The 19,105-nt window shown below is 39.5% G+C and overlaps 1 protein-coding gene across 10 annotated transcripts in view; it reads right to left on the bottom strand.

Annotated features, from left to right (window-relative positions):
* Positions 1–19,105, bottom strand: part of LOC139044846 (uncharacterized) — a 140,729-nt gene that overhangs the window by 117,482 nt on the left and 4,142 nt on the right. For 9 of the 10 annotated variants that reach the window (XM_070505570.1, XM_070505568.1, XM_070505571.1 and 6 more), the window contains exon 3: positions 7,582–7,702. The exons of the other annotated variant lie outside the window; for it this stretch is intronic. In XM_070505570.1, coding sequence (XP_070361671.1) covers positions 7,582–7,702 — 121 coding nt within the window. The remainder of the gene's footprint in view (positions 1–7,581; positions 7,703–19,105) is intronic. 10 annotated transcript variants of the gene reach the window in all.

Below are 19,105 nucleotides of genomic sequence, written 5' to 3'. Positions count from 1 at the left end.
CTAGGTATTAGGATTATGAGTAACTTAAGAAAATCTTAGGGCTTTTCTTAGTTACATGATTTGTATAAAATACGACAATCACATGCTAAAAACAATAAAACAATAAAATAAATTTATTTTTAAAAGTGAAATAAAATTCTAAGTAAATTGCATAGTTTGGAAGTCACAATGATATCACACACACACATACACGTTGTTTAAGGTAGTAAGATGAACGTTTTTGGCAATCTTGCTATATGCTGCTTTGCTTAGTCTTAGAAATCCAGAGAAAACATAGCAACACATGATGAAATAGCATAATGTGATTCATAAGAAAAATGTTAAAATGTTGGGCTTGGTGTGCTGTTTTCTCAGGCAGGAAGAAATAAATAAGGAGGAATCACATGAACTCTGGAAGTTGCCACGAACCACAGATGCATCTCTCACTTCAGAAAGACAGTTAATCTTACCCACACCACGTGATTCTTTCTTGCCAAATATCTTTTGATTGAACCCAAATTGAGTTCAGAGATGATATTTATGTTCCTCATTAAAACACCCAGATATAGAAAAAGTTTAACAGAGCCACAAGGAAGGCAGAAATGTTCTATGACTTTTTTGTGAACTCTCATCTATGATGAGAATTTACCGTGGACTTGATAGAACTTTAATTCTCTAATTCTCACTTCTTCTTCCAAACCCCTTTTTTTTTTTTACAAAGAGTGGGGCACATTAGAAAAAATATTAACCATAGAGTAGAAAGTGTCATGTTAAAATCCTTTCTGCTCATCCTTGAGAGAAGTAGTTATTAATACTGAGTCTCCATTCCTCTTTTGTAAAACGAAGTGAAAGAGCTTAGAGGACTTGTGTTGGTTTTCTATTGCTGAGTAACCAATTATCTACTACAAACATAGGGGCTTAAACACAACGTGAATCTAACATCTCTGTTTCTATAGATCACACATGACTCGGTTCTCCCTTCAGGGTCTTGCCAGGCTGAAAGCCAGGTGTCCGCTGGGTCTGTGTTTCTCATCTGCAGTTCAGGTCCTCTTCAAAGCATACAGCCCGTTGGCAGAATTCGTGTCCTTGCTGTTGTTGAACCGAGGTCCTCATTTTCCTACTAGCTGTAGGTGTGGGACCACTGTTAACACCTACACGCTGCCCACATTCCTTGCCATGTGGTCCCTTCATCTGCAAAGCCAGCAACAGAGAAACTCCCTCACATCAAAGCACTCTCTGACTGCTAATCTCTGACTTCTTCTGTCTGACTTCTGGTCCCACACTTAAAGAGTTCATGTGATTAGGTCTGGCCCACCCAGATAATTTCCATTCTTAGTCAATGGTGCCATATAACATAATCTAATCACGGAAACAAAAATCTATGAGATTCACAGTCTCGGGGAAAAGGTACAAAAATGTGCACCAGCTGTGGTGATCTTGGAGGCCATTTCAGAATTCTGCCTACTACAGGTTTATTTTAAGGATTAAATAAAATAACACGGAAAAACACTTATCTGAATACCTGGTCCTTAATAGGAGCCTAATAAGTTGTGATTTATTCTGAATATGATATTTGGGGATCGGAGAGACAAGTGAACTACTAACTAGTCATCTACTCAGTAGAACCATAAGAAATTACTATTTTTGTAGATCAAAAATAATATATCAACTATTTCATATGGTTCTATGTACCATAACTGCTCAATATTACATTTCAGAAAACATTGAAGGAAAATTCTACATTGATTTTTAGTCAAAACTTCATTCATTCTCTTTTTTCGTTCTTTCATGTGTTCACATGTCTGGGCTAGTATGTAATACCTAGTGTGTACTGGCCACTGAGCTGGGCAATTCAGAGCATGTGGAAAGGAACAAGATAGCAGCCCTCACCCTCAAAATTTTAGGATCTAATGATTCTGAGTCCCCATAGATTTTAACAGTGCAGTTGATATTAAACAAAGCTGCTTCTGACAGAACTAAAAGAAGCAACACATATAGCAATTTCATGTGTCTAACCTCACATTGTTTATGATTCTATGACAAAAACAAATGGAGAAGATAAATTTAGAAGAAACTCTGTAGTACACAGGCTCTGTGACAAATGGAGTTTACAGTCTTGGCAAGCAGCCCCCAAGGTTTTTCAGCATTCGTTGGCATCCTACTGTGGAAATACCTTTCTTAGTTTCTCAGCAACAGTTCAGATACGACAAACAATTCTAGTGTCTCCTTTTTTGGCTTCAAATAAAATAGCATAAGCATATTTAAACATCTATCTTCTTCTGGCTTCCAAAATCTTCTTTCACATGAGCACTTAAGTCATGGCTCTGTCTACCTTACTAGAGCCTCTCAAGGAGAGTTTTCCAAAGTTTCCTGGAAACTTAAAAGCTTCCTTTATAACATGACTCAGAATTCTGTCCTTTCCCAGTGTGTGTGTCATTATTTCAATGGTCAGAATGCCGGCAATTGCCGCTGCAAATCAGTCTTTCTTTTGCCCGGCTGATGGTGACTTGGTCGGGTTATGCTGTGACATAAAGACAGTTCCCAAATCATTACTAACTTCATTGTGTTGATATAATTACAATAATAAAACATGCGATAGAAGATATTTTAGACACAACCTCATCTAATCCCCATCGTACTTTGAATTCTTATTACAATGTCCTTAAGAAGTGATGCTCAGTTTCTTCTCGAACACTGGGATTGAAAAGCAATTCACCAGTAAAGAAGTGTTGCTCATACTTCTCATTCTTAATTTCCAAATTATTTGAAAAAAATAGTGTATTACAGCTTCATCATCGCTGAACTTCTGGGCTTTTGTGTAGGTTGTGAATTGGCAAGAAGCGACTCTTCCACCTTCCCCAGATACACAGACTAGATTAAATTTCAAATTTAATTAACCAAGGACACAAATAATTAACAAAAGCAAGATGGACCACACTAGTTAGAAACAGATGTAATTTATCTCAATGTGACTTTTCCTGGGACTCCAGTTCTCTAAAAAGGCATAAACTAACACTATGAACACAGTAGAATAATGCCTGATCTGAGAAGACACTCTAATTTTTGTTACCATGAGCCTTTTATACTCGGGGTTTACCATCTGCTGTAGGTAGAAGAATGACCTCCCCCGACCCCCCGAACCGGAGACTATGTTAAGTTCCCTGGAAAAATGGGAATTAAGGTTACAAACGCACTTAAGGTTGCTAATCAGCTGACTTTTAACATGAAGAGATCCTGAATCAGCCAGGTGGGCCCAAGGTAATCACAAGAGTCCTTTAAAGTGGAATAGGGAGGCAGAAGAGGAAGTCAAGTGACAGGATGTGAGAAGAAATTGACTAGCATTAGCTTGTTTTGAAGATGGAGAAAGAGGGCCATCAGCCAAGGAAGTAGGTGTCCCTTAGAACCTGGAAAAGGCAGGGAAATGGATTCTCCCCTAGAAGTTTGAAAAAGGAATGCAGCCCTGCAACACCTTGGTTTTAGTCCAGTGATTGGTTTTAACAGTGACTTGGTTTTAACTTCTATTGGACCTCTGACCTACAGAACCGTAAGATAATATGTGTTACTGAACCAGGTTCGTTTTTACCCGCTGCCCAAAAAGCAAAACACCGAGACGACGAGATTGCAGCAGAGAGAGGGTTTACTCACAAGGCAGCCATGTAAGGAAGCAAGAGCATGAGCCTCCAATTTGCTTCTCTGAAAATAGGGACTCAGGGATATTTATGGGATGGGGGCAAGGTGGTCTGAAATGTGGAGAGAGGTTATTGGAGGTGAGGAGGGGTGAGGTAATTGATGGTCTGCACAAGCATAGTCAGACTTCATGCCTCATCATAGGACCCATGTTCACAAAATGGCGGCTTTAGCATGATCTGAGGGTGGAGTTTTTAGCCTCTTGACATCAAAAGGTCACCTATCGGATATCTCCGAGGGCTCAGTTGATTAGTTGGTGGTCTCAACCGGCCTGGAGTGGACAAGGAGTTCTAATTCCTGAAAAACAGCTGACACATCTATTACCATGGTGACCCAGGCTCCAGGGAGATGTTATCTATAGGAACCTAGTGGGAGTCAGATAGCATATTGCCTAAGCAGCACAGTTAACAATGGGTGGGTTAAACAGCTAAAACCTATAATCACTAATTGCAAAAAGGAAAAAAACTTCAGTTTCTAGCTACTTAATCATCAATGGCTAACTCTCTGCTGGTTTCACATGCGTGTTATTTTAAGCACTGATTTTGTGGGAATTTATTACGGCAGCAAATAGAAAACTAATACACGTTAGTTAGGTTGGTTTTAGGCTCTGAAATGAGGATTCATATAATAGTGTTTTATTAGGAAGTGTTCCCAGGAAGAATTGCTTAGGAGAGTAGGGAAATGGGATTAGGAAAAAGGAGGCCATGCAAGGGTATCATAGCAAGCCAAATCCCATGGAGTACTTTGGTTCAATTCCATGGGGAAGCTCTGGAGATAGTGTGGGTCATTTCTCAAAGAATTCCTAAATCAAAATGGCAGCAGGACTGAGTTATTAATATCCCTCTGACTAGACATTGCTTATACACAGCCCAAGGTGCTGAGGCTAGAGGAGTACATTCCCAGGCGTTTTTAGATCTCTGCGTAGTTTGGAATGTGGGATCTGAAAGTTTGAGGGCATCTGTGTACCAGGAGACACAGGTGCTGGCTGTTAGAAATAAACATTGACTGAGAGCTTGTGTCTCCGAGATGGTAGACACCTGCGGGGAGACAGATCGAGTCCCAGAAGTCTCTGTACAGCTGCCTGTGCCAGTGAGTTTTTCTAATAATCTATGCATTTTCACTTAAGTAAATGTTAACAAAAATTAGACTTTTTCTTGTTTTTGTATCTAATTCAGCATCTGCGCGACCACATACCAATCAGGGGAAGAAAGCAGAATCAGTGGTCAAACGTTCCTGAAAAGCGTCTTTGCCTTCTCAGAGATCTGCATAATTCTAGTAATCTAATCATCACTAAACTGTGAGTACCTACCGTGTTCCAGGAACAATCTCTGAGAATCCAAGGTATATAACACATTTTTAGACTTCAGTGGCTATAAAAATTTAAAAATCCATATGGATTCTCATATTGTATGAGAACAATCCCATTTTGTATTCTGTCATTGCCCTGAAAGAATGATACTACATAACTCCAAAGTTTTAAGGACATACCCTGACCATCCCCATACCCCTGAATTCTCTTTATTAACTATCAATAAATAGATCAATCACATCAAGAGGAGTAGCTGCATCACTTTTCTAAGTTGCAAGTTATCTTGAATGGACATCATCTTTAAGATTACGTGTTCAAAATTTGTTGTTTTCCCCTATAAATCTGCTTCTTTTCCCAACATCTGTCTCTTCTTTTATTAATGATGTCATTATTATTCTGGCCTCCTCAGTTAAGTTAATCAAACTCCAACAACTTCTCCTTAAGTAAGAGTCAAGTTTGCCATTTAGTCTTGATATTTTGGTTAGCTGTTTTCCCCTGTATCCACAACCGCTAACGCAGCCTAAACTCAATTTTTGTTTATGTTGCTGTCACAGGCTCATATATCGAGTCCAGTCTGCCTATCAGAAAAAGCAAAAGACATCATTTTCCCCATGTCACTTCCTTGGTCAAGGATCTGGAATGAATCATTTTCCACAGTACCAGAAAATATAAGCAAAATAATTTTTAACATGTTCCATGTAAGTGGTCAAAAACCCTGATCTATCCCTATGACTGAACATTTTTCTGTCACCCTGTTTGTTCCTTTATAGCATTTCCACAATTTGAAATTACATATATCTTTGCTTACTGATTTATTTTCTACTTCTTCAATGAAACTATAAGCTTCCCAAGGGCAAGAGCTAGACCTTTTTATTCACTGTGTATCTTGTACCCACTGCAGGTACCAGGCAAATACAAGGTGGGCCGTCAACATTTGCTGACTAAACAGAGAAAGGAATTAAGGATGGAAGAGAGGGAAGGGGGAGGAAGAGATCATTCTCCTGGTCTCCTCAATGACCACACACCCCCCCTCCTTCTCCACCCCCACCTCGCACACATACTTCAGGAGAATTCTTAACTTTGCCTTTCCTTATGCTGTACCTCTACCCTCACAGGTCTCCTGTCTTTCTCTCCACATCAAATCAGCCCACAGCACAAGGCCCATCTCATCTCAGCCTTTTCTGATATCTGCACCCATGTCCCTTCCAACAAGAGACATTTCTTATATATAACTTCTCTCATAGTTTTCATCTGTATAATTTTGAGCACTTGGTCACACATTTTCACATGTCGCCATCCAATTGTCTTAGCATTTGGTATTGTTTCTGCAAATACACTGTATCCTCCAATGTTTGTCCTCCACCTGTCTACTCTGATCCATTCTCCACTCTTTCTTGGCTCTACTCTGCATTATGTTAATTTATATTTCCCTCCTCTTTAGCTTTGCAGTAAGTTTAGCAATGGGAGAAACTCATGGAAGATTAGGAAGAAGGAGAGGAGAAGCTGGAATATTTCTGCTTCCAGTGGTTCTTCTTGCAGGTCCCGTATTTTATTCATGGCCCCAAGTCCTGCCAGACAGTCCCTGCCCTGGTTCCACCTCTCTCCCAGTGCCCCAGTTTCTGGGTTCTGGTAATAGCCTGTCTGCCTGCCGTTTCTCTATCCTTGAGGAAGGTAAGGGCTCCCTGCTGTTGCTAATCCCTGGGTTGCCTCAAATGTAATCCTGTTTGCCTTCTCAGTTCTTTCACTTCCTGTAGCAGCAACTCCCTGTATTGAATTTATTCTGTTTGAAAGACTTAAAATGGTTTCCTTTTTCCTGGCAGGATACTGACTGATATGCCTTCTTAAACTGAGGATAAATTTTATATTCTTCCACAGTTGGTCATAGAAAAGTTGGGTATGTATGTTGATTATTCTTTTATGAGTTCTATAGGCTTATATTAGAAACAATCATCTGGAAAATGCTCCTTTTTTCTCTATAAACAATATTCAAACAGTGTGTTCCCCCAACTCATTTGGGAAATGTGGTTTAGCTTTCCGTAGAGCTTGCCCAAACTGGCTAGATTTTACCTCGGACGGATAAAGGTCCTCAAACTTTGAGGTGGTTCTGACTAAGCCACAGACATTGAGGAAAATAAAAATGTGTTCTCTGCATTTAACATTACACATAACATAAGCTTTCTACTTTCCTTCTTTATTTTGTGAACTCAGTCACATCCCAAGCAACTGTAGAAAAAGTATTAGCTAAGATTTTAAAGACAAGAATTAGAGTTAAATTGTGACTATGCTCAGTCTCTTCCCTCAAGCACGACAAGTGTAATTTGTGTAGCAGTTAACAGAGAAGATCCATCTAAATTATTTCACCCTCTTCACCAGAAATGAAACAACTTCAAAGCTGTGCCAGCACAAATGCCTTTTGCATGAATCTTTTTTCTTACTTCATCTGACTACTGACTGAATCACATTATCATATTTTCCACTGTCCCCTACTTTTTCCAACTGACATAGTATAGTTCATGACTATCTGAGTATAAAACAGCTGTAAAGTCTCAGCAGAACTCAAAACAAGGCTCTAGAAGGAGCGGAAAGAGTGGTGGAATGGTACTAACCCCAGGGCTGTTCGGGACTAGAAGTGCAGTCTGAAGTAAGTCAGTGAAATGGTTAGTTTCCTTCAGTTTCCTCATCTTCAACATTTGGGGCTGGATTGAATCATCTATTAAGACTCTCCAGCTGGAAAAAAAAATAGATCTAAATAAACAAACAAAAAGACCAGAACGGGGTGGTACTTCTCTCTTGATACCAATACAAGAGCAGTCATCTAAATCCTTTGTGAAGTGAAGGAGCACAGAGATAGAAATACACGATAGGAGACCCCGAAAATATGCTTGTAATCTTTGAACCACTTCTGTATAGACAGCTGAACATTGAATACATTGAGAAATAATCACATTTTATATGGCAAGAGGTAAGCAAATTGATAATATTCAAGACTGGAAAAATGTTTGTTTAGTTAATGGTATTATATAATTTTAGAGCTATAAGAGATCTTGAACATTTAGTCTGAAGTTTTTTATTCTTTTGAAGGAAATCATTCACTGGAAAATCATTTGAAAGCTGCACAATTTTTCTGATAAAAACCAAACTTAAGGGGCTGGCCCCGTGGCCGAGTGGTTAGGTTTGCGCGCTCCGCTGCAGGCGGCCCAGTGTTTCGTTGGTTCGAATCCTGGGCGCGGACATGGCGCTGCTCGTCGGACCACGCTGAGGCAGCGTCCCACATGCCACAACTAGAAGCACCCACAACGAAGAATACGCAACTATGTACCGGGGGGGGGGGGGGGGGGGGCTTTGGGGAGAAAAAGGAAAAAATAAAATCTTTAAAAAAAAAAAAAAAAAACCAAACGAAAGCAAACATATATACTAAGAAAGTTGTGCATACAATTTCTGGGTGTTCATAGACCTGCTGAATTCTATCCACAGGACCCCTGACCAAAACATTCCCATCATCTAATAGGTGAGAAACTTGATGCTCAAAGAATTTAAGAGGCTAGTCTAAAGACAGCAGGATATTTATGATGAAAACTGCACTAAAACACAATTCTCTCACTCAATTCCTCTATTCCAAACTGCCTTTTATTTGGCTAGGAAATGTTAATAATTAATATTATTGATAAAATATTTCTCATTTCTGGATGCATTTGTTTGTTTCTGTGGATTGAGTTACCACCTGGAGTCATTTCTTAAGCCCATTTGAGCTGTGTTCCCACCCACCTCCTTTGTGAAGTTAAAGACAAATATATTACATTTCTACATGTCATAGGTTCAACAATTCATTATATACATATTGTTTTGTTTTATACAATTGATTTTTAAATTAGATAAGAGAAGAAATATGCATCTATACTCTCTTTCATAATTACCTAATTACCTTTATAGGCATTCTTTGTTTTTTGTGTGTGGATTTGAAAAAATGAGATCATTTGCTTTAAGCCTGGAAAACTTTCTTGAGTATTTCTTGAAGGTGGATCTGTGAATAATGCTTTCTTTCACTTTTATTTTATCTTTTAATGTCTTTTTTCTACTTTCATTTTTGAAAGATAGCTTTGCTGCATATAGGATTCTTGGTTGACAGTTTTTTCTTTGAGCACATTGGATATGTTATCCCATAACTTCCTTCTGGCTTCCCTCATTTCTAATGAGAATTTATCTATTAGTCTTATTGGGGTTCCCAGTAAGTGATGAGTCATTTTTCTCTTGCTGCTTTCAAGACTTTTTCCTTGCCTTTGGCTTTCAGCATTTTTACCATGACTTGTCTGTTTGTGGATTTCTTTGCATTATCCTATGGAGTTTGTTGAGCTACCTGCATGTGTAGATTAATGTTTTCCAATAAACTTGGCACATTTCCAATGATTATTTTGTCAAATGCTTTTTTTGCTCTTGTCTCTCTCTCCTTTCCTTCTGGCATTCACATTATGTATGCAGGTATACCTCAGAGATATTGTGGATTCAGTTCCAGGCCACCACAATAAGGTGAGACACACAAATTTTTTGGTTTCCTAGTGCATATAAAAGTTATGTCTACAATATACTGTAGTCTATTAAGTGTGCAATAGCATTATGTCTAGAAAAACAATGTGCATAACTTAATTAAAAATATTTTATTACTAAAAAATGCTAACCATCATCTGAGCCTTCAGCAAGTCATAATCTTTTTGCTGGTGGAGGGTCTTGTAAAAAACATGATGTCTGTGAAGCACAAAACAGTGAAGTGCAATAAAATGAGGTGTGCCTGCATGTTGGTGTACTTAGTAGTGTCTCATATTTCTCTGAGTGTCTGTTTCTCTTTCTTCATTCTTTTTTCTCTCTGCTCTTCAGATTGCCTAATCTCTATCAATCTGCTTTCAAGTTTGCTAATTATTTCTCCTGCTTGTACAAATTTATTGTTGAGCTCTCCAATGAATTTTTCATTTCAGTTATTGAAACTATTTTTTTTGGAAGATTAGCCCTGAGCTAACTGCTGCCAATCCTCCTCTTTTTGCCAAGGAAGACTGGCCCTGAGCTAACATCCATGCCCATCTTCCTCTACTTTATATGTGGGACACCTACCACAACATGGGTTGCCAATCGGTGCCATGTCTGCACCCGGGATCTGAACCAGTGAACCACGGGCCACCGAAGTGGAAGGTTCGCACTTAACCACTGTGCCACGGGGTTGGCCCCCAGTTATTGAAACGTTTAACTCCAGAATTTCATTTGGTTCTTTTTTTATAATTTCTATCTCCTTATTGGTGTTTCCTGTTTGCTTCAACATTGTCATTACACCTTTTTTTAAATCTCTTTAAGTATAGTTTCCTTTAGTTCCTTGAACATGTTTATAATTGCTACTTGGAAGTCTTTGTTAAATCTGACATCTAGTCACTCACACAGTCTGCTTTTTGTCTAGTGTATGGGTCACTGTTCTTGTTTCTTTGCATGTCTCATATTTTTTTGTTGGAAATGACATTATAGATGATATATTGCAGCAACTGGTATTGATCCATCAGCTCCAGGGCTTGTTATTGTTATTGCTTTTTTATTTGTTTACTGACTGACTGGATCATTTAAGTGAAGTATATCGTTCATCCCACCCACCCCCTCACTCACCACTTTGTGAAGCCTCTGACGATGTTCTTCAAGAGACACCAACTTGATAGCCCACAGTCACTCTGAGATGACAGGACTCTTTTTAACTGTCTCTTTCCCTGACCACACCCAGTTGTCAAACTGCATTAATTGCCAGCTAATTGCTTCATGGTGTTCAACAATGTCCTGGGAGCAGGAATTATTCAACAGACTGGGCCAGTCAAATTTGAGCTCCTTTGAAGGGAGAGCTCCTGAGGTCAGTGTTTGAGATTTGTTCTAGCCTAAGGAGCACTCCTCCCAGCTGTGTCTTTCCCTGGCTCTCTCTGGCAAACTAGCCAGCCAACAGTTTCGCTTATATCCCCAGTCAGTCTACCAATCTCCTACCAATTGTTTGTTACCCCCCAACCCCCGCAGCCCATGCCCGTTTTTAAGAGTATACCTTAGGCTCACAATTCTCCACACTCTGTTGCAAATGAGGTCAGTCCCTTTGGGAAGAGATCAGAGCTCTCTACTATGTAGGCTGATTCTCCCTCTAGGCAAAATATCCGACCACAGCTCTAGAGCTCCATTTGGGATCGGTGGTAATCTCTCTCCAAGACATCCTGCTTTGGTTGCAGAGTGCTGAGAGGAAGGGGGCGTGACAGTTTTCTCAATTTGCCTCTCTCAGCATGGAACCTCCACCTTACAAGCAAGGACAAGGACAGCTCTCACTCCTTACACAACTCTGATTGGCGTTTCCATCTCACTGAGAAGGGAAAGTGAAGGAGAGAGTAGATCTTGGTTCAAATACAACTGATTCTCACTTTTCCTGCCACATTTTAGTAGGTTTTCTTGAATAAATATTTCGTCGTTTGCTCTATGCCCTCAGGTCCATTTCCAGCGACTTTAAATCATTGTTTTCTAATATTGTTCACTAGTTTGTCTGGGAAGATGTTTAAAAGAATGCTTTTAAAGAAGGAAGATGTTTAAAGAAATTCCAGGGTCCTCCTCACTAATGTAGATCTCTAGGCCCCACACTGCAGCCTTCTGCTCAGAAGCTCTGGCAATGTGGCCCAGGAATCTAGTTTTTTCCTTATGCATTCCCCAGACGATTCTTTGGCACTCTAATACTGGAGAACCATGATTCAAACAAATCAAATCCTAATAAATATACCCTAAACATCCAACCTATTCCCAAAATATCAAATATTATAGAAAGATAAAGTAAAGAACCCCTGAAGAAGATACAAGAGTAGAGAGGTGAAGGAGTAATCTGTGATGAAGTTTTCTTTGCCAGGATTTAGAGTTAATATGTAAAAAACTGTGTAAGTCAGACAGAATAAAAACGGAAAATGTTTTTAATTTGGTATAAATAAATTACAAACCACATATGCAATCAGAACAAATAAAAAATATTTTTAGTCTTGTGCATAAGTGGCATAATTATAGTCCCTCAGTCGGTCTTGGCACATGATACAGTAGTTTAAGTTGGATATTTCCATCTCGACAGTTGACCTATTAAGGGGATGAAAAGCAAAAAAATTTATTTCTCCTTTTTTCGTGTTAGGTTAAATGGGTAATGGCATATTGAAGAACTAGAATTTCATCAAAGGTCATTTAAAGCAAAACACTATAATTGTTCACTTTTTACAGATACTAATTATATTTTCACTCATGCTTTTCAGTATTTCAAAATGAAATTGCACTTCATTTTCACGCCAAAACATCTTCACAAAAGTTGTTACAGATTATTTCCAATACCTTTTGCTCAGCCGTTTGGCATCATTACTATTCAGGCAACAATGTTCATATGGTAATAGTTAAATTTGTTTTTCACTAGGGCCCTCTCATCCAAATTTTTCATTTCCAGCTTGTACGTACTGAACTCTAAAAAGTGTCTTAATTATTTTATTTGAATATGGGTACTTCTAAATCAATTAATATCAGATATGTTGCCAACGTTTTTGCTACTTGAAGAGTGGCCTTATTCTACACATTTAAGATTCTTTTGATCTTATTTTTCAGGTTACGGTTAGTCATGCAGACTCGGGTTTGAATTCCGACTGCCTCTTCCCAGCTGCATGACATTAGGAGAGTGTTAACCACTTTGAAAATCACTTTCGTCATCTCTAAAATGAAACAACACCCACTTTGCAGTGTTGTCCAGATTAACGGAGTTGATTGAGATAAGCCGTGGAGCAGAGTACCTGGCATATATGAACTAATTGGCTGTTATTCCTGCCCAACAAATTACCCAGATACTCTGGCAGCAAACATTTTCCTTTGCTCCTCATTTTATAGGTTAGGAGTGTGATAAAGGCTTGGCTGAGACACTCAGTCGAAGGGTCTCTGATTGGTTACGCTTAGAAGTTGGCTGGAGCTGCAATCGTCTGAAACTCCGAATGGGCTGGACGTCCAAGGTGACTCACTCAAATGCTGACCCTTGGTGTGACCTAAGGCTGTTATCTTAGCGGGGCTGTTGACTAGAGCGTCTGCTTGTGTCTTCTCCATCAACTTGGTATCAGGATAATCAGACTTACTACATGGTGTCTGATTTCTTCCAGAGCAAGCTTCCCAAGAGAGCCAGGTAGAAGCTTCATGGTTTTTTCTGATCTGTTACATTCTGTTAATTATAAGAGAGTCACTGAAGCTAGTCCATATTCAAAGGGAGAGAACCCCAAATCTTGAAGGTAAGAAATTCAAACAATTTTTTTAAACCACCACATAGTCCTACCCATTTGAGATATGCATAGTCCATGTAATTTAGGTTAATTTTCTCTCAAGTTTCCATATTTTTATACCAGGAGTATATGGTATATTGGATTTGTTTTATACATATATAAACAATCATCTTGTTCTGCCAGGGGATAGAGACACACCCTGTAATGAATTGAGTGGAGAAGGTGTCATCTGTGGTGTCCAGGTAGACCCCTTTTACCATGGTGATCTGCTTAAAATCCAAGACATCCTGAGGCTGGCCCCGTGACCCAGTGGTTAATGTTCTGTGTGCTCCGCTTTGATGACTGCAGTTTGTGGGTTCAGATCCCGGGCACGGACCTACTTCACTCATAAGCCATGCTGTGGAGACATCCTGCATATAAAATAGAGGAAGATTGGCATAGATGTTAGGGCAAATCTTCCTCAAAGAAGAAAAAGAAGAAGAAGATTGGCAACAGATGTTAGCTCAGGGTGAATCTTCCTCATCAAAAAAAAAAAAAAAAAAAAAAAACCTGTTAAAAAAAGGAAACTCCAAGACAGCCTTACAATAAACTGCATGAGGATCAGGATAGAAAGGGGATCTAACATATATGCTTCCAGTCTCCTGAAAGTTAATGTCCTTGATCACAGGGTGTTGCTTCACTCCAGCTGCTCCATGGCCTTGGCAGCCCAGTCCTTACTCTGGATTCTTGGTGAAGAACTTCATCCCTTGCTGTCTGAGCTTCAGCAGCAGCACAGATCTACTTCTCCCACCTCCTCAGACTTGCTGTGCTGTGCCTGCCCCAGGGCCTGCACACACACCCCTTGCCCTCTCTCTCTCTTTTTTTGAAGTTCAACTATTCTTTCTTCAAAGTTAAAAATTTACCATACTGCATTGTTGCAAAAATTCACTGGTATAAAACACTTCGCAGCCGATGAGAAGGCAATAAAAAGTTGATTTTTAAACTCATTATCATAAACTATTCTTACAGTACTTTGCAAATTCAGAATTTCAAACTGCATGTTCTTTTTCGAAGTTGCCCACAGTATTTGAGGTTCCTGAAGCTAAGACAGCTGTTCCAGAAAGGAGGCAGAAGACCTCAAGGGGTTTCCACTGCTCTTTCAGTGCCCACGTACGTCGGGGCATCAGCCTGGCTGTATCACTAATCAAACAACAGCTCTTCACCAGTCTGGAGGGCTCTTTTAGCAAAACTCTGTATGCTGTGATTGCCATTAACCATCCTAACTTTTGCATAGCAGTTTGGATTTACTAAATAATTTGCAAAATGAATTTTGTTACCATTGTGGGTTGCATCCACCACAAAATCGTTACTTAAATTGAATAGAAAGCTGCACATGTATTTCTCATATACGTTCCCTCTCTCTTGAGAAGAACAGACTGATTTTACAGTGAAAGAGATATAAGAATAAGAACATATCCGCAGAATCCATTAAACTTACTACATACCTCATCCCTCAGAAGCAGTCAACCTGAGTAGAATAGCTAACTATAGAACAGAACAGTGGACAAGCTTGGTAAAGGCATCAGCTCAGGTACAGCATCCTGTGAGGATGGCATGCAGGCCTCCAGAATGTGGTTTATATTCTGAACCAATGGCCCATTTCTGGTTCTGTGTCCCCAGTAGATAGAAAATACAGGTCTGAGCACCAATGGTAGAAGTAAGATTGGGTCTTCTCCCCATCACTCCCAGTGACTTGCTTTCAGAATGTATGATTCCTGCCACCATCATTTTAGGTCATTGTATCAGAAGCCCTATTTCCCAGGATGGAAACTTCCATCTGGGCACACTGGAAGCATACTAGAATACTTGAAGCTACAACTGCTGTCTCGTCATGTTGAGCTCATCATGCCAGAGGATCAACGAGAAAAAAGTTAACTATGCTAGGACGAGTAATGGACCCTAATTACTATGAGGAGTTAGAATTGCTGCCACACATCGGAGTCAGGGAGGAATATATCTGAAAAAGGGGAGACTCACTGAGACGTCTTTTGGTGCTTCCACACTGAGTGGTAACTAAGAATCAGCACTTGCAGCAATCAGAGCCCAAGAAGGGCAAGGTAACTAAGGGTTCAGACCCCTGAGGAGAAAGGTCTGGAGTCACTCCACCAGGCACACAACTAGACCATCTTACCAGGCAAATATAAGGAAAATTCAAAATGGATGGTAGAGGAGAGAAAATACTGACTATGGCTTTACAACTAGTTCTGGCAGTGAGGACAGCAGCTTACTCAACTAACCTTCTTTTATTGAGTCTTTGAAAGTTTGGCCACTGCCTTGAAAGGGACACTGTAATGGGAATGAGAAACTGAGAGGTGAAAGTGGTAAATTGTAGCAGATACCTCTTGGGCTCTACCCCAAATCCTCTCCACATCCTACTCCAGGACTGCTGTGGTGACCAGTTTTTAGAAGATGTCACCAGCTTCCCTCAGGTACAACCTGACAGCACTCAGGCCTGTGTCAAGTCTCTTGCCTACGTTTTTCGCTTTTTCTTTGATTTTGGTTTTGAGGCACCTTCTTGGGAAATCTGTAAGAAGCTATGCATCATTCAGAAGAGCAAGGGAATACACATCGGTAAGGGTCCCTCGGCCAATGAGAGGCAGAAGCTAAAGGATAGATGGCCACCATTTTGATACCCAGTTGGTCAATTCTGAACCACATGCCGTAAGGCTCTTTTGGAGAAACCACAGAATTGAGCACCACTGGTGTGGCTGATGCAGAAATTCATCCCTACATTGGCTTTTCCTCCTCCCTGTTCAATCCTCCACCACTTCTGTTTTTCCAGGATCACTTGCTTCTTGCCTTCCAGTGCTTCATGAATAAACTATCTGTACAGAAGCCTTTCCCTTGGAATCTGCCTTCAGAGAATGTCTAAGACAAATGACTCTTAGGGAATTTAAAGCCGTAGTAAGTTGGAATGGAAGAACTTCTGAAACATGCAAGTGTTAATAACAGTGAGGCCTTATATTTCTACACTGGAACCTGGGAAACTACTTATTTATTAAATCAGGACTTACTCCAATTAAATTAAATTATATTTGAAGCTTTTAGAAAACTAATTTATGGGGGCATTTAATTCTCATTACGTTTGATTATAAGCCTGGAGACTATTTTTATTTCTAGGTCTCAACAATCCCGCACTTGATGTATCCAAGTCTGGAAGGATTTCAACCTGACACTCCCATTTATGTCACTGGGATGCGTACATGAAGATCCAATGACAATGCTTGGCTGGCCTTTAAACAAAAGGAGGTCTCCATGCTGTGGCAGATAGGCACGTCAAAATTGTGTTTGCTGATTTCAAAACACTTTCCACTGAACTCTGAACATTTCTCAATAACACTTGAGAATCTGGGGCCCTAAAATATAGCAAACAAGATGAGTTTGAGGTTCACAAACATTGTTTCCAACTCCCTCTGCTTGGCACACTTTTTTAATCATTTCACATTGGTTTACAAATGTTTCCATGTTTTCTTTGAATAAACGAGTTTTAAAACATCAAAGACTCTGCTACACTTTGGATTTAAAGATTAGACAAAATCTATAACACAAATATGATTGTCAACAAACTTTAATCATCAAGATTTTCAGATTTGCCACAAATTAAACACTATCCTGCCTGGAAATCAAACCTGGATATTTTTTAGAATTTGAAAAATTAAAAAAAAAATTCTCCCTTACCAAGCAAATTTGGAAGGTGCTGAAAGTTTTTGTGCATTTTCAGCTTAGATGGTGGTGATAATTATGTGAAGTTAATGATCAAAAGTTATATACTATCTTCAAACATAAAATTTATCATTCCAAAATTACTGTATTCTTGACTAAACTGAGTTTAAATGAATAATGATGGTGATGATAAAGATTATTACAGCTAGCACTTACCAAGCACTTTCTATGTCCCAGCATTTTGCTGAGCGCTTTACATCTATTATTCCATTTAATTCTCAAACAACTGTATCAGCTAGATTCTAGCGTTATCTCCATTTTGTAGCTGCAATTACGCAGGCACAGAGAGATTTAAAAGTTCCACAATAATACCCAGCTTGTAAATCATGCAGCAGCAATGAAATTCATTCAAAGAACCAAAATAGAGAGAAAAAATTGCTTCATCTCTCTCCGAGATGAGCATTAGTAATAGTGTCTTTCAATTTAGAGGAATGAAATTAGATTAAATAACAACTGATACTTTCTTAAAATAGTTCCAGTTCATATTAACAGATCTATAGACAGTTCTAGAGGGTCATTTTAGAAACTCAGATTTTTTTAAAAGTCTTAATGCGTGCAGTGACACTGAACAAGTGAAAGGATCTTTAAAACACATATTTCAATTATGAAAATACAGTGGGACTTTGTATTTGCTGAGGGACTTTATGCCCCACTGTTGTATCAAGAGCATCTGTTCCTGGGCTTTAGTAAACATGTCTGTCATCTTATTACCAAATGCTAAAAAATATACAAAACTTTTAGCCTCGTTACAAATTTCTCTTGGCCTGCGATATGGGCACACCCCTCAACTTGCATTTTGTTTCTCTCTTCTCACACCACCCTTGGGTTTGATGAAAGTGCCCTCAGGCTCCTTTAAATTTACTGGTAAAGGGGATTTCTGGACCCTCTGTCAAATCCTTGGGGCTTTTTACAATCATCCCTTCCCAGCTGTTCGTTCTCCACCTGGCCGGGTTCCGAGGAGATGATGTAAGGCTGGGAAATGGGACTGTGCTTGGGATCCAGCTGAGGGGGAAGCATGCTGGAAAGGTCACAGAAACTTCCACATAAACAGAACTGTGACTTGACTGGCTCTGGGTGAACAGGGTTAGAGGTTGTCCTTCAGAGGGGAGTGCACAAACAGTGCTCAACATGTTTTGTTCCAGAAACGCTTCCCCATCATTTATGCAACATTGGGAGGTGCCTTTGACACTTTTTCCCTTTCTTGCAAACATGATTCAAGGTCTCATTATACATTGTTCCACCAAATGATGGATCTTATTGTGTTATACTCAGAGCAGTCCCTAAGCATAATTACAAAGCAAGCCAGATTCCTCCACTGCAGCCTTCTCCCTTTTGACACCTTCGATCACCACTGTCTGCTTTTTCTGTTGGATTTTGAATATCCTTAAACTGCACTCATCTGATGTGAAAGAGCCACATCCAAGTCTGATCTCCCTGATGGCTTCATGTTCTCAATCTCCTCACAACCAAAATTCACTTGTGTACTGTCCCTTCCTTCTTATTCTGTCACCTCAGAGTCTGTAGTCTTTGATTGGCAATAGTTCTCAATAGGAGTTAACATGGTAATTCAGTTTAGCTTTTGGAAAAGCCTTCGAGAAATAATCCATCACCAAAAACAAAGCTAGCAGAGAGAATTTCAAGCCACATTTGACGCTGGAGTGGACTACATTTGTGAATATGTAGCGTTTTTCCCATCCCTCGGACAACGTTCTCTTCTCCACTTTGTGGTTATATATTTTCACCACCCCTGGAGAAGGCTGAAAACATTTTTTAAAATTCTTAATGTGTAATTCTCTTTATGCTGCACAGGTTTTTGTCTATTGCTTGAAATTTGTGTTTTGGAGGAGTTCCCAGTGCCGTGGAATCCATCTCTTCGTCCTTCCCATCCTTCCCCAGTCTGTCCAGTTTGCTCAGTTCCCCCCCCAGCAATGAGCCTTCCTCCAACATTCTCTTTACCGAAATAAAAACCAAAGTGAGGGTAGGTAAGAGTGAAGGATCGCTAAACAATAGAAGTCCTATTCCTTCCAAAATTCTTGGCCAAAATAAAATTGCTAAATAAAAGGTATGGTTTTAATTAATAACTTGACTAACC

This window comes from Equus asinus, chromosome 3, assembly GCF_041296235.1.
Source record: "Equus asinus isolate D_3611 breed Donkey chromosome 3, EquAss-T2T_v2, whole genome shotgun sequence".
NCBI lineage: Eukaryota > Metazoa > Chordata > Mammalia > Perissodactyla > Equidae > Equus > Equus asinus.
The sequence above is the reverse complement of the archived record's forward strand: the minus strand, read 5'-3'. Positions and strand labels throughout refer to the sequence as shown.